Genomic DNA, 16048 nt, shown 5'->3' on the forward strand with positions numbered 1-16048 from the left:
GGGTGGGCTCGAACCGCCAGCCTTCTGGTTAACAGCCAGACGCATTGACCCATTGTGCCAAAGGAGGGAACAGATGCTTCCGGCGAACTCCCAAACCGGGCACCTGGGCCAGAGTGGGGAAACTTCTCTGCCCAAGAACGGCAGAGGCGCTTGCCAGAGGTGGGCGGGGCCAGGGACAGAGGGGCGGGGCCAGAATGAAAGGGGCGGAGCAACCAGTGCGACTCTGGCCTTTGCACAGTAATATCCAAGCTATGCCGATCAGATGGTCGGCAGTTCGAATCCCCACGACGGGGTGAGCTCCCGTTGCTCAGTCCCTGCTCCTGCCAACCTAGCAGTTCGAAAGCACGTCAAAGTGCAAGTAGATAAATAGGTACCGCTCCGGCGGGAAGGTAAACGGCATTTCCGTGCGCTGCTCTGGTTCGCCAGAAGCGGCTTAGTCATGCTGGCCACATGACCTGGAAGCTGTACGCCAGCTCCCTCGGCCAGTAAAGCGAGACGAGCGCCGCAACCCCAGAGTCGGCCACGACTGCACCTAATGGTCAGGGGTCCCTTTACCTTTACCTATACCAGGCCAGTGATGCGTTAAAATGTATTACAGTGGTACCTTGGTTCCCGAATGGCTTCGTTGTCGAACAAAATCGGCTCCCGAATGCCACAAACCCGGAAGTGAGTGTTCTGGTTTGCGAATGTTTTTCGGAAGCTGAATGTTCGATGCAACTTCCTCGACTTCCAGCTGAGTGCAGGAAGCTCCTGCAGCCAATCGGAAGCTGCGCCTTGGTTTTTGAACCATTTCGGGAGTCGGACGGATTAAGTTCGAGAACCAAGGTACCACTGTACTGGTGAAAATGCACTGCATTCGGGGAAATTGCTTTGCAAAAATGCACGTGTTATGGACAATAGCATGCAGACACACGCAGACATTTCCGTGCGCTGCTCTGGTTCGCCAGAAGCGGCTTAGTCATGCTGGCCACATGACCCGGAAGCTGTACGCCGGCTCCCTCGGCTGATAAAGCGAGATGAGTGCCGCAACCCCAGAGTCGGCCATGACTGGACCTAATGGTCAGGGGTCCCTTTAACTTTATCTTTTATCCCAGCCATATAGAAGGCAGGTGTTTGCTCACATACGCGACAACCAGTCTCTCTCCTCCAAACCACAGTTTTGATCGACCTCTGTTGCGTCCCTTTGCATCATTCCCTCCGCCCAAAAATACACTTTCCAGGAGTATTGGGGGCAAGGAGAAAAGGACTGGGAAGATTTCTGCAGTCAAAGATTCCTGGATTCCGGCATTTGCCAGTACAGTGGTACCTCAGGTTACATACGCTTCAGGTTACACACTCTGCTAACCCAGAAATAGTGCTTCAGGTTAAGAACTTTGCTTCAGGATGAGAACAGAAATCGTGCTCCGGAGGCGTGGCAGCAGCAGGAGGCCCCATTAGCTAAAGTGGTGCTTCAGGTTAAGAACAGTTTCAGGTTAAGAACAGACCTCCGGAACGAATTAAGTACTTAACCCGAGGTACCACTGTACAGGTGTTAGACTTCAAGGCTTAAACCAGAGTTGGCTGGCCTTCTTGGGACAGGGGACCCATTCAGCCACAGCTCACCTGCCGCATATCAGCAGTGGGCGTGCCCTAAAGTGGGCGTGGCCTCCCTCCCACACAGGACACGCCCCCTCCCATAACTAAGGGGCCGTCACCAAATTCCGTTTTCACGCGAGGCCTGTCCTCACTCTTCTCCGCTTTCCTCGCTGCCCCACACCCCGGGGCATCATTCCCGGCTGACCGTTCAAACTACCTCATCCCCCGAGGAAGCCTGAAGCATCTCCTGGAAAGTGGTGCTGAACTCGCCGATGTAGTCGTGCTTCCCGCTGGAGTCGTGGTCGTAGATGATGCACTAGGAGGAGAGGAGGAGAAAGCAGGTGAGAGGCTGGGAATGGCAACCGGGCGCCCTGGGGATACCTGCTCCTGTGGTTTGTCTGCCCCCCCCTAAAAAAAATGCAACAAACAAGTTCAAGTCCCATCAGTATTGTGGGAAATCCCGATGTGAGACCCAGAATGACTGAAACTGTCTGTTCTCATTGCCTGTGGCTTCTAATCCCAGAAGAAAAGGCTAATGCAATATAGTGGTACCTCGGGTTACTGACGCTTCAGGTTACAGACGCTTTAGGTTACAGACTCTGCTAACCCAGAAATAGGGGCTGAGCTGGGATTTGAGCCACCACATGAATTGAATTTTATTATTTTGGTCACAGACCAGTTCCAGCCCACATACAATATCAAGGAAATTATAAAACAAGATAGGGATACATTTGAATTTGCAATTAGGTATACAGTGGTACCTCGGGTTACATACACTTCAGGTTACATACGCTTCAGGTTACAGACTCCGCTAACCCAGAAATAGTGCTTCAGGTTAAGAACTTTGCTTCAGGATGAGAACAGAAATCGTGTGGCGGCAGCGGGAGGCCCCATTAGCTAAAGTGGTGCTTCAGGTTAAGAACAGTTTCAGGTTAAGAACGGACCTCCGGAACGAATTAAGTTCTTAACCCGAGGTACCACTGTACTGACAGAATGCGAACATGTTAATTTAATTTTAATTTTAATTGAATGCTCTTTGCTCAGCCAAGTTTATGCAAACGTTCCTAAGCATATGGACTTAAGTGCAATGGGTTCTAATCCCCTGGGGAAGTGTGCTTAAGATGGGAAGAAGAAGAAGAAGAAGAAGAAGAAGAAGAAGAAGAAGAAGAAGAAGAAGAAGAAGAAGGGGAATAATTTTATTTATACCTGTCCCAACACCTGAAATCATGAATGCAACACACGGAAACATGCACACACAGAGAGAGTCCAGCCATTATTTATCATTATTATAACAACTTATTATTATTTATTAAATTTAGATGCTTCACTTCATCAAAATATCCCAGGGTGGTATACAACGCCATGCCACCTTATAGCCTAGGCTTGCCATAAATCAGGAAAACTCCTGACAAGTCCTGGTTTTCGGGCATAGAACTGGCATCAAGGAGGAATTGGCAAAATGTCAGGGAAAACCCGAATGCAAAAAGGTTTCCCCAAAAAAGCTCAACGGGTGTCAGGAATTTTACTTTTGAAATATGCCACCCCTATTACATCCCTATAGATATGTAATAAAAATAAAAATAACATTATTTTTACCCTGGGTGCCTGGGTCCCAATGTGCGCCTGTTTCCCCGTAGGTCCTTGACCCCCTGCCCTAACCCCCGCCCCCACCCCTTTGACTCTCCTGGAGTTCCTGCGCTCCAGAGGAAGCTCACCCGGATGCTTTTCCCCGGATCGCAGCTGCACAGGGACTGCAGGGAGACACGGAAAGGTTGCCATCGGGGGCTCAGGTTGTTCTTCACCACCTGGTGCATGAAGGGAAATGCACAAAAATCAAGTAGACCCACAAACTGGTACCAAAGATGTTCCCGCCCCCGCCCCCCCCGTCACTCACATCACACAACGTCCTCTCCCCAAAATGGATCTCTACTCTCCTGCTCAGGCCAGCATAAAGCGACGGGGACTTTTTGGTGGCTGCACCGAAATTCCAGGATACCCTTCACAGAGAGTTCTGTCGAGCCAGCCTTGCCAGGAAGTTTTGTTTTGGACCTTGAGACTCTTATCTTACATGAAGCGGCTTGTTTAAGCACTGTATCTGCTGCCTTCTCATCTTGCTGAGTGATTGTCATGAACATTTTGAACGTACCAAGTTTCTTCTAATCCTTATTGTTGTACGCCGTATCTGCAAAACTGGCACTTTTACAAGCCCTAAAAATACTGTATTTACTCAAATGTAATGCACACCTTTTGGGGGGGCAAATTACAATGCGTAAATTAAGATTCGATACCACATTTGCATTCGCCAGCAAATCCTTTTTTGGTTTCAAGGTTCTGAAAATTGAGGCGTGCATTAGATGCAATGGCGCCTTAGACTCAAGTAAATAAGGTACTTGTTCTGCAGTTGCAAGAAATCAACCTTTTCGTGTGCTGGAATGAGCACCATGGAACTCACTGCTTATTGATATCAAGCAGGGGCCTTCACTGTATTTTTTAGAAACATTTTTGCCTAGGCAAGCCTAACCAGACACATAGATGTTGACAAGTTTCAATCCCTTTTGTTGGTTTATTTATTTTGTATACTGCCCTTCACCCATAGATCTCAGGGCTGTTCGCAGCATAAAAAAAAAACAAGATTAAAACACCGTTTGCTGTTCATTTTAAATTATCTCTCTATGTGTTGTTAACTGTTTTTGATCGAAACCTCTAATATTTCTTGTAAACTGCTTAAAAGGTTTGAATACAATCAAGAGGTACATGGATTTTATTAAGTAAAAGAAAATAAATACTTGGGTGAAAATCCTTGTGGGGAAACTGCGGGACAAACTGAGATAATATAAACCAGCACTATCAGTAACAACAACCTTAGCCGTGTTGCTGCTACTGCTATTGTTTTACAAATGTTTGCCAACTTACCATATTTTTTGCTCTATAAGACTCACTTTTTCCCTCCTAAAAAGTAAGGGGAAATGTGTGTGCGTCTTATGGAGCGAATGCAGGCTACGCAGCTATCCCAGAAGCCAGAACAGCAAGAGGGATTGCTGCTTTCACTGCGCAGCCATCCCTCTTGCTGTTCTGGCTTCTGAGATTCAGAATATTTTTTTTCTTGTTTTCCTCCGCGGCCTGGTGCGTCTTATAGAGCAAAAAATACGTACTTAAGAAGGCTGCTGTCAGTCAGAGTAAACTACACTGAACTAGATGGACCAAAAGGGTGTGGGTTTAGGGTCGGGCAACTTCCTGTGTCCCTAATCTTATATATTCCCATACTTAAAAGGGGAGGGAGGCAAAACTATGTGTGGATCAGCTCGGCGGCTGTGTCTCCGCGGCAGATTGGATGGGAACATAAATTCTGATTCAGAGGTTCCGGGCAGCTGGTGTCTTTGGCAAAGACTCTGTTTATGCCAATGCAACTGGTTAATATGGAGCCCTTAGCCATCAACGGTTTGACCACCCAAACATCCAAACCTCTTTTCCCGCTGCCTGAAAGCATCTCCTCCTCATGGTCCTATCACACACCCCCTGCCTTCAAGTCATCCTTCTCCACCTTACGTGCAATTTCATCTTCCCAGCCCATGGATGAATCGGAAGATGGTGATTGCAGTATTATAGGGTTGACATACATCCAGATATTTTTGGATTGTCCAGGATTCAAGTGGTGGAATTGGGGGCAGTGGCGTAGCGTGGGTTGTCAGCACCCGGGGCAAGGCAAGTAATTTGCGCCCCCTAACCCGTGGATTTGCGCCCCCAACCCGTGGATTTGCGCCCCCTAACCCTAACCCCAGATGTTGCGCCCGGTGCAGCCGGCCCCCCTGCACCCCCCACGCTACGCCACTGATTGGGGGGGCGGATTTCAAAAATATCGGGTTTTTTGCCAACAGAACCAGAAAGTGCCTTTGGGGGAGTTATTTTTTTTAAAAAAGAAGCTCGACAACTTCTTTGTGTTCAGATTTCTACTTCTTGAAATACACACACACACACACACACACACACACACACACGGTAAAGGTAAAGGACCCCGACTATGGGTTTGTGGCGCTCATCTCGCTTTCAGGCTGAGGGAGCCGGTGTTTGTCCACAGACAGTTTTCCAGGTCATGTGGCCAGCATGACTAAACTGCTACTGGCACACAGAAGACCTTGTCGAGTGCCAGAGCGCACAGAAACACCGTTTACCTTCCCGCCACAGTGGTACCTATTTATCTACTTGCACTGGCATGCTTTCGAACTGCTAGGTTGGCAGGAGCTGGGACAGAGCAATGGGAGCTCACCCCGTCGCGGGGATTTGAACTGCCGACCTTCCGATCGGCAAGCCCAAGAGGTTCAGTGGCTTAGACTACAGCACCACCCACATCCATATATATATATATATATATATATATATATATATATATATATAAACACACACACATACACACACACCGTGCCTTTTCCCCTGACAGGGAGTCAAGGCGGCTTAAATATAAACAAAAACAGCTAAAGATATGGGGGGGGGGGTAAAAAATGATTAAGCATTAATAGAATTAAAACTGCATATACAGCACAAAACCAGCCCCCTCATTAAAAGCAGCCAGTTCCTAATAATAATAATAATAATAATAATAATAATAATAATAATAAATTTTATTTATACCCCGCCCTCCCCAGCCAAGGCCGGGCTCAGGGTGGCTAACAAGCAATAATAAAAACAAGTTGAATGAATACAACTTAAAAACAAGATTAAAATACAACATTAAAACTCCCCCTTAGTCCTCTGCCACTAAGCACGCCATGCAGCCCATAATAGCTCACCTCTGTCCTCCAGACCAGGTGTTCTTTTTCGTTGCTGTTGACCTTATAGATCTCCAGGAAAGGATCGGATTTGCTGAAGAAATCCTACAAGGATCAGGGAGAGGGTTCAGTCGTCTGAATGCTATGGGGCAGGTCAGAGCTGAGGTTCGGCTAGGGATGGGGGGCTTAATCAGTCAATTTCAGTTTCTATCAGCTTCTCATTTTTCCAGTCTTACATTTATTTCTCCAGATTTCCACATCAGCTTTCTTTCATTCTTTTTAAAGTCTTTATTAAAAAATTCTTTTGAAAGTACAAACGAAAAATGAAACGAAGGAAAGCAGATGTAGAGGCTGAGTCATTAACATAACCAGCTTAAGACAGCTTGATAACGAGGCATACTGATAATCTTAACTATTTCTTTCTCCTTTATGTTTTCTTTACAGTGTTTCAAGAATTAGCTCAAAAGATCCATGGTGTAGGATACATCAAGGGCTTATTTAAATCAGTAAACACATCAATTCAGTTTGTGATTTTTTAAAAAGTGTCCTTGTGAACATTCATCAGGATTTTAGTGCGACTTTATGCAAATATACCTAACAGGCAACCAAATCTCCCCCTTTCTCCACTTCCACATCTAGAAATGTATGATTGATGAGATAATCCTGTCTATTGGACCAACTCCAAACACCTCAAAATGTGGCCAGTTTTCGGGTTCCACAGAGCTCTGCTCTGTGTGATCTGCCTTATAGCTGCAGTCTGTGATTTCAGCTCAGCAGTGATTTCAGCTTGTGGAAACTAGCCAGGGCTGCATACCTAGCCTCGCATCCCATCCTCGTCGCCAGTGAAGTCTAGGTGGGTTCCCACGAGGCAAGACACAGTGATAACAGCAAGAACCTTTATTGAACTACATTACTGGGAAACAGAGGCAAAGCAACTGCCTATATACATTTCTGAAAGCCTGAGCCACTCCCACTCCCAACGTGATTGGCTGTCTAAACTTCCAAACTGCGAATCACGACTCAGAGTTGAAGGGCCAATGGCAGAGGCCCAAATCCTGAAATGTTCTGTGATTGGACATCATGTATCAAATCAGAACACAGGAGCTCAGAATCCTTAGTCCAGACTCAAGCTCAGGCAAACACAGACCACTGAATACATAACACTTCCTTCCTCAAAGCGAAGAAGAATTCTGTGGAACTCGAAAAACCACTTTTTTTTTTTGCAAGGCTGGCACTTTGCTTTTTACCTACCTTGTCGTCCAGCTCTTGCCCATGAAATTCCAGTTGCACAAACTCGTTGGTTCTGGACACCTCCTCCGCTTCAATCTGCGGCGATACAAGTCCCAGGTAGATAAACATCTCCAAGCCTTCATTCTGTTTTCTTGAACACAGGCTTCTGACTACCATAAAAAAACTTGCAGCGTGCCAAATGCCCCCCCCCCCCAACCCCTGGCACTGGCCCTGTTCCCGCTCCCCATAGACTGTGCTTAAATATAGAAGAGTCGCTGCATACCCATGTTCAAAAACTCAGCGGATGACCTTTACTCGGTCATTATCTCTCAGATAACCTACCTTGCAGGGGTGTTGTAAAGGAGGGAAATGAGGGAAATGAGGGAGGGGGGAGCCACGATCTCCTTGGGGAAAGGCAGGCCATCAGCGTAATGCAAAACGAACAAGCACACTATGAACAGGCTATCTTGGCTCCTGAAATCAGAGCAGGTGATTCCAGAAGCCTCGTGTAAGTAAGCCAAGCTGAAGGTTGGGTGGAAACTGAGGTTACGGCCAGGCAGCCAGGGCAAAAACTCCTTCGGACTTCAAGGCACCAGATTCACCCAGCTCATTTATAGTCCTATATTCCATTCCTGCCCGTATTGACAAACGACAGCTGAATTAATTTGCACGCCACTTAATGCCAAGACAGGTGAACAGTTTCCACGTTTAAAAACCAGTCTGACAAGCATTCAATGCCCAGGATTTATTTTATGTTGGGGGGAGTCTGGACACCCCCCTGTCATTATCCTCTGTCCGGCTCCGTCTAGCAGATTTGGAACGAAATGTCTCAACAACAGTTCTTTTAAATTACTTTCTTTTGCTCTCAAGCGCTCTGAAGAATCTGTCAAAAATCTTCCTGCAATTTCTACTTTTAGTTGAGTGTTTTTATTTATTTACTTGATTTAGGGGGCCAGCTGCCCTCCTGCCCCTATAATTAAAATACGAAGTAAAGAAAACCCATCGAAACATTAAAATATATACCGTATTTTTCGCTCTATAAGACGCGCCAGGCCACAAGACGCACCTAGTTTTTGGAGGAGGAAAACAAGAAATAAAATATTCTGAATCTTAGAAGCCAGAACAGCAAGAGGGATCGCTGCGCAGTGAAAGCAGCGATCCCTCTTGCTGTTGTGGCTTCTGGGATAGCTGCGCAGCCTGCATTCGCTCCATAAGACGCACATAGATTTCCCCTTACTTTTTAGGAGGGGAAAAGTGAGTCTTATAGAGCAAAAAATAGGTAGTTTAAATGTGCAATAGATAAACTGGGGGGACTTGCACTGGTGAAGCTGGTGTCTGAGGGGACGAGAGGCGATGCGAATGTTCTGCCTGAGGGGTATTACGTCAAGAACTGGCAACTGCAAATGTGCCGGCCAGACCCACAGTAAGAAGCGCAATCCTCCTGGTGCGCTGGAACAAGGAGGTTTAGCTCCCTGGGCCTCCAGTGGGGAGAGAAAGCGCTGTAGCTAAAGGGTAGAGTCTCTGCCTTGAATGCAGGGGGTCCTGGGTTCGAAAACCAACAGCATCTGCAAGCAGGGCTGGGACAGACGCCTGCCAAAAATCCTGCTGTCACGTCAGTGTGTCCAACATTGAGCTAAACGGTCTGGTGGTCTGGTTCAGGATAAAGCAGGTTCCTGCATTGGCTGGGAACTGCCTAGTTTTTTTTTCCTCACGGGGTCCCTGCCATGGGAGCATATTCACCCAGTGCTTTACCAGTTGCACTGGCTCCCGGTGGAGTATCGGGTCAGGTGTAAGGTGCCGGGTTTGACCTTTAAAGCCCTTTGTGGCTTAGGGCCCTCGTATTTACGGGACCGCCTCTCCTGGTCTGCCCCGCAGAGGACCTTAAGGTCCATGAATAATTAGTTTAGAGGTCCCGGGCCCTAAGGAAGTCAGATTATCCTCCACCAGGGCCAGGGCCTTCTCAGTGATGGCTCCGACCTGGTGAAATGCTCTGTCCCATGAGACCAGGGCCCTGCAGGATTTAACTTCCTTCCTTCTGTAAGACAGAGCCATTCCGCCTGGCTTTCAGTTTGAACTTAGCCTGATCTTTTATTCCCCTTCCTTCCCTCCCCCTTCCCTTTTTATGAAGATTACCCGCTCTGGGATCCCACAGCTAATTCTCTTTTTTTAAAAAAATAATAATACTATTTATTACTTTTCCAACAATTTAAACACTACAAAACAAAATGAACAATACAATACTATACAATACAAAAGCACTACATAACACTAACACGTTAAACTAACAAAACAAACACATTAGACTAACACCCACAGCTAATTCTCCCCTGGTCTCCTCGCTGGCCCAAATAGGACTAATTTAGCCAGCTAGCCCTGGTGATCATCTAATGTTTATTGGATGGATTTCCCCCCTAAATTGATTTTTGAATTCTGAGTTTATTGTTACTTACGTTTTATGCTGTATTTTATGCTGTTTTTTGTTGCATCAATTAAGTGTTTTAAATCTGTTGTTAGCCACCCTGAGCCTGGTCTTTTTGAACTGGGAAGGGCGGGGTATAAATAAAAAATTATTATTATTTTAAAAAACCAGGTCCTTGGAAAAGCAACGGCAAGGTATTCATCATTCGGCATTTCCCGAGTGTTCTGGTCCAATCTCCTTCGCGACACCCCTGCAAGGTTGGCCAGTCTGGTAAACAAACGTCACACCTTAAGTAAAGCCCTGCCCCTTTCTGACAGCAAGAGCTGATTGACAGTGGAATGGTTTCCCTCAGGAGGTTGTGGGCTCTGCTGCCTTGGAGGTTTTTAAGCAAAGGTTGGGTGACCATCTGCCATTCCTGCACTGTTGTGATTCCTGCATTGCAGGGGTTTGGACTACATGAATCTTGAGATCACTGCGAACTCTACAAACCTGTGATTCTATCATTTTAACCCCAGCGGACTCCAGGTAGCCAACTGCACTCTGTGCATGCTCAGGAGCGCTCTTGCGACCCGCAGATTCCGAGGCTGACGTCTAGACATGGAAAAGAGGCTCCCTCCTGGCTCTTTGTCTCCTACCTGTCCTTTGAGTGTCTTTGTCCTTCCTTGTCCCTCAACAGGCTCTCCCATCCTCCTCCCCCCGCCATCCATACCCCCCAACCGACCGATTTCTGTACCGTGATGGTTGACTTCTCCACAATCTCTCCACTTGTCAGCTGCAGCTGCTTTGTGACCTTGGTTTGGGAGACAATCTGGGGAGCCGGCAGTTGAGTCACAGGCAGCAGGCAGGCGAGGAAGGAGGGAAGAAGGGCAGAGAATTAACTGTGCTTCAGGGGAAGGAAGAGAGGGTCATATTTATTTGTTTAAAATGTATACACCGCTAGGCCAAAGCGGTTTACGGAAAAAGATAAAAACCATAAAATCAGGAAATATTCGTAATGCGTTAAAATATTGAAGTTAAAAACACTAAACAAATTAAAATCCACATCAGCTGATGAAGAGAAGGGGAGAAAGAGAGAGGGAAGGAAGGATGGTAGAAGGAAGGAGGGAGAGAAAGAGAAAGAGAAAGAGAGAGAGAGAGAGAGAGGGGGGGGGGGAAGGAAGGAGGGAAGGAAGGAGACGAGAAAAGAAAGGAGGGAAAATATAGAATGAAAAGGGAGGTGGAAAGAGTCTTCCCGTCCCAAATTATAGGGATTTCCAGACTGTTTCTGTTTTCAGGTGAGACTCAGATTGTATACCAACAAATTCAGCTTGTAGGATTAATATTGGTTAATATTAATATCCTGCCGTCAGACTTCTTGCAGTAACAAAAGTGATGGGAAAATGCACTGGAAACTGTGGAATTAATGAATAGCTGGCATCGTCTGACATTCCTGCAAATGTCGTACAGTGGTACCTCAGGTTACATACGCTTCAGGTTACAGACTCCGCTAACTCAGAAATAGTGCTTCAGGTTAAGAACTTTGCTTCAGGATGAGAACAGAAATCGTGCTCCGGCGGTGCAGCAGCAGCAGGAGGCCCCATTAGCTAAAGTGGTGCTTCAGGTTAAGAACAGTGCTTCAGGTTAAGAACGGACCTCTGGAACGCGGTACGACTGTACAAGCAGATCTGGATGAACGCTCAATAAGCAGGTCCACAAACGAGCCTTTGCATATGGCAAGGTTCAAAACCTAGCATATGATTTAGCTCCCTGGAAATTTCCACTTTCCTTTTTAAAAAGTCATTCAACAAATTTCCAGTCCTCATGAGTGACTAGGACACTGCACTTCATCCGGGGCCTAAGGACAATTGTTATTATTGTTATTTATTAAATCTGTACACCGCCCATCATCCCCAAATCTCAGGGTGGTTCATAAAAATGCAAGCCACATTCCCAAGAAGAGTTTAAACATGCAGAAAGCTTTCTGGGTTTATTCTAGAAAATCAGCTGGGCATTACATTAGCTGCCCCCCCTCAATGTTTAAACTATTTAGAAGGAAGTCGGCAAGATCAAGCTCTAGGCATCATAAATCCAGCAGGAATCCTTTATCCAAAGGCTTGGGGAGACCAGAAGCCTAATAGATCAGATTTTAGTAAGGGAAGTATTGGAACACTTAAATATTGTTCAGCTAACAGCCACACGTAAGGAGGGAGAGGAGTTTAGTATAAATAAATGGAACCTAGTAACTGATTGGGATGCGGGTGGCGCTGTGGGTTAAACCACAGAGCCTAGGACTTGCTCATCAGAAGGTCAGTGGTTCGAATCCCCGTGACGGAGTGAGCTCCTGTTGCTCAGTCCCTGCTCCTGCCAACCTAGCAGTTCGAAAGCACGTCAAAGTGCAAGTAGATAAATAGGTACTGCTCCGGCCGGAAGGTAAACGGCGTTTCCATGCGCTGCTCTGGTTCCCCAGAAGCGGCTTAGTCATGCTGGCCACATGACCCGGAATCTGGACGCCGGCTCCCTCGGCCAGTAAAGCGAGATGAGTGCCACAACCCCAGAGTCGTTTGCAACTGGACTTAACTGTCAGGGGTCCCTTTACCTTTTTAGTAACTGATTATATTGAAAGGGAATTGGGAATTTCAGAACAGGAAATGGATTATCTGTGTTTAGCAAGGAATGGATCGTCTGTGTTTAGCAACCGAAGGAAATAATAATAATAATAAATTTTATTTATATCCCGCCCTCCCCAGCCGAAGCTGGGCTCAGGGCGGCTAACAACAATAAAACAATACAAAAGTACAACACAAAACAACACTCTAAAATCATTCATTATAAAATTAATTAAATTCAAGCCACTGGCCACTATTGGGCCAGAGCTCCGCGAAGATTGCCGAGGGAGGGAGTCAGGCTGTGCCCTGGCCAAAGGCCTGGCGGAACAGCTCTGTCTTGCAGGCCCTGCGGAAAGATGTCAAGTCCTGCAGGGCCCTAGTCTCTTGTGACAGAGTGTTCCACCAGGTCGGAGCCACAGCCGAAAAAGCCCTGGCTCTAGTTGAGGCCAGCCTAACTTCTCTGTGGCCTGGGACCTTCAAGATATTTTTATTTGAAGACCGTAAGTTTCTCTGTGGGGCATACCAGGAGAGGCGGTCCCGTAGGTGCGAGGGTCCAAGGCCGTATAGGGCTTTAAAGGTTAAAACCAGCACCTTAAACCTGATCCTGTACTCCACCGGGAGCCAGTGCAGTTGATATGTGTTTAGCAACCGAAGGAAAAGCGGAAAGCTTTAGACAACACGGAAAACAAGTCAAACACCTGTTGAAGGTTCTGCTCCAACATATCAGATACTATTTCGATCATTTATTCTAGCTCCCAAATAGTGAAATGATTAAATTTTACACACGTTTTGAAAACCAACTCTTTAACTATTGGCATTCTCAAAACCTCGGGCACGTAGATTGTGCCTCGGCTGCAGGAAACGACGCTGCCTATTTAAAAGTGAAACGAGCATACCACGCCACGAAACTTGAAAGCCTCGTTATCGCCGCATTTGGTTGCCGGAGCGAGGAAAGCCCATGAGTTTCCCGAGTGCTGCCCCCCCGGCAGATGACATCACTGCTCCTGCTGTCCTTTCCCCACCCACCAACCCTTTGGAGAAATCCTAATAAATTGATGTTTGGGCCTCTATTTCCCAAAAATACAACAAGAGAAAGGTTTATTCCCCCCCATGGGGTCAAAGCAGCCTTACCTGGCCTAAGGTGCACTCGATGGTGCCCAGAAGGACCCCCGTTTCGGAACCCAGGTCTTCGGCGCTCTCTCCATCGGCGTCGAAGACGTCGAACCTCAAAATCTGCATCTCTTCGAAGAAGTAGTCCAGGGCAAAGACATGACCAAAGACAGGGTTCTGGGAGCTGCGGAGGACCTCGGAGCGCCCCACCTGGGAGGAGAGGCAGAAAGGGGGAAGGAGGGAGTTTTGGGAGGTGGTTTTGGTGCGGGTTGGACTAGATGAGCTCTGGAGGTGCCCTTCCAACTTTGCCTTTCTATGCTCCTTTGATTCTATGAATTGACCTTCAGACCAGGTTCCTGCCAATCCAGGGCCTTTCCTTTTCCTTTTCTAAAAAGTTTTTATTATTAAAATAATTCAGCATTAATACACACATGTTACGAATATACAAACATACATTTCATACAATCCTTAAAAATGTTCATACATACCCTCACTCAATCCCACAGATACTTCCTTTTCCCATCGCCATCCCTCACCCCACCCTTGTGTTAGACTTCCAATCTACTCAGTTGCAATTTCTTTCCACTTCTATTACTTTCTTTCACACACCATTAACCCAATTTTCTGCTTCTTTTTCTATTACACATTGTTATCCATCTTATTTAGTATTTCAGTATTTAAAACGGAACTTGTTTATTCTAATAGGAGTTCTGATTTTTCAATATGGTTTTGCAAATCAAATATCCTTTAAACACCTTCCAGTCCCTGTCTATCTTCTCTTTTGAGATCCTTCCAGTTTCTCCCATTGTTTTGGATATATTGTAATACTCCAGTAATTTGGCAAGCCACTCTCTTTTTGTCGGTATAATACCACTTTTCCAATTTTTCGCAGTCAATAGCCTTGCCGCTACTGTTGCGTATAAATATAATGTCTTGTCTTCCTCCAAACAAAAAATTTTTTTTCCTTCCAGTAGCACCTTAAAGACCAACTAAGTTAGTTCTTGGTATGAGCTTTCGTGTGCATGCACACTTCTTCAGATACACTGAAACAGAAGTTGCCAGATCCTTCTATATAGTGAGAAGGTGGGGAGGGGTATTACTCAGAAGGGTGGTGGGAATGGGTGATTGGCAGATAGCTGTGATGAGCCTGTTGACGACTCTTAACGACTGCAATAGGTCTTACAGGAAAAAGCAAGGGGTGAGAAGGTGAAAAATGGCTTTGTCATGTATAATGAGATAAGAATCCAATGTCTTTGTTCAGACCAGGTCTCTCCATGGTTTTAAGTTTGGTAATGAGTTGCAATTCAGCAGCTTCTCTTTCCAGTCTATTTCTGAAATTCCTTTGTAGTAATACAGCTACTTTGAGATCTTGTATAGAATGTCCTGGGAGATTGAAGTGTTCTCCTACTGGTTTCTCTGTCTTGTGATTCTTGATGTCCGATTTATGTCCGTTTATTCTTTGGCGTAAGGTTTGGCCTGTTTGTCCAATATAGAGAGCTGAAGGACACTGCTGGCAGACCAACACGGCTACCTATCTGTAACTTGTCTTCCTCCGTTAGACTTCCTGGTACTATTCCCAATAGAAAACCTTCTGATGTTTTCCAGGGCCTTTCCAATGTGTTGGACTACAAATCCCGTCAGCCTCAGATTGGCAGAGGCTGACATAGGGCTTATCCCCCTCTTTCCTTTTGTCCCGCTGACGCTTCGTGTCCGAGTGTGGGGTTTTGTGCAGGTTTTCGCAGGGGAAGGTCTAGAGCAGGGGTCAGCAAACTTTTTCAGCAGGGGGCCGGTCCACTGTCCCTCAGACCTTGTGGGGGGCCGGACTATATTTTGAAAAAAGAACGAATTCCTATGCCCCACAAATAACCCAGAGATGCATTTTCAATAAAAGCATACACTCTACTCATGTAAAAACACCAGGCAGGCCCCACAAATCACCCAGAGATGCATTTTAAATAAAAGGACACATTCTACTCAGGTAAAAACACGTTGATTCCTGGACTGTCCAAGGGCCGGATTTAGGAGGCGACTGGGCCGGATCCGGCCACCGGGCCTTAGTTTGTCTACCCGTGGTCTAGAGTTCAAAAAGAGGGGTGCTTGGACAGAGAGCTTTAAATCACTGGTCATCCTGGAAAGAGTGGAGGGAAGGTTAGTTTGGATAAGCTCTTAGCTAGAAATGGAAAGCCATTTTTTAAAAAATCTGTAGCTTGTTGTTGTTGTTGTTAAATTAATATTTTATTAGAAGAATTTCATTCGTAAAACGAAAGAGTGATAAAAAAGGAAAAAAGCGAATGAAAATAGAAACAAAAGGAAAACAATCACATTTCCGTACATTCGTATACAGATGTGTCTGGTCTTATTATCCT

At 46.1% G+C, this 16048-nt stretch overlaps 1 protein-coding gene across 1 annotated transcript in view; it reads right to left on the reverse strand.

Annotated features, from left to right (window-relative positions):
* The window catches only part of CPNE6 (copine 6), a 34286-nt gene that overhangs the window by 9364 nt on the left and 8874 nt on the right, over positions 1 to 16048 (reverse strand). Inside the window, exons 3-8 of the mRNA XM_083581022.1 lie at positions 13704 to 13892; positions 10721 to 10795; positions 7590 to 7664; positions 6360 to 6443; positions 3291 to 3380; positions 1793 to 1891 (exon numbers count right to left, since the gene is read on the reverse strand). Of these exons, the coding sequence (XP_083437148.1) occupies positions 1793 to 1891; positions 3291 to 3380; positions 6360 to 6443; positions 7590 to 7664; positions 10721 to 10795; positions 13704 to 13892 (612 nt within the window). The remainder of the gene's footprint in view (positions 1 to 1792; positions 1892 to 3290; positions 3381 to 6359; positions 6444 to 7589; positions 7665 to 10720; positions 10796 to 13703; positions 13893 to 16048) is intronic.

Source organism: Podarcis filfolensis (genome assembly GCF_964270895.1).
Source record: "Podarcis filfolensis genome assembly, chromosome: 13".
Taxonomy (NCBI): domain Eukaryota; kingdom Metazoa; phylum Chordata; class Lepidosauria; order Squamata; family Lacertidae; genus Podarcis; species Podarcis filfolensis.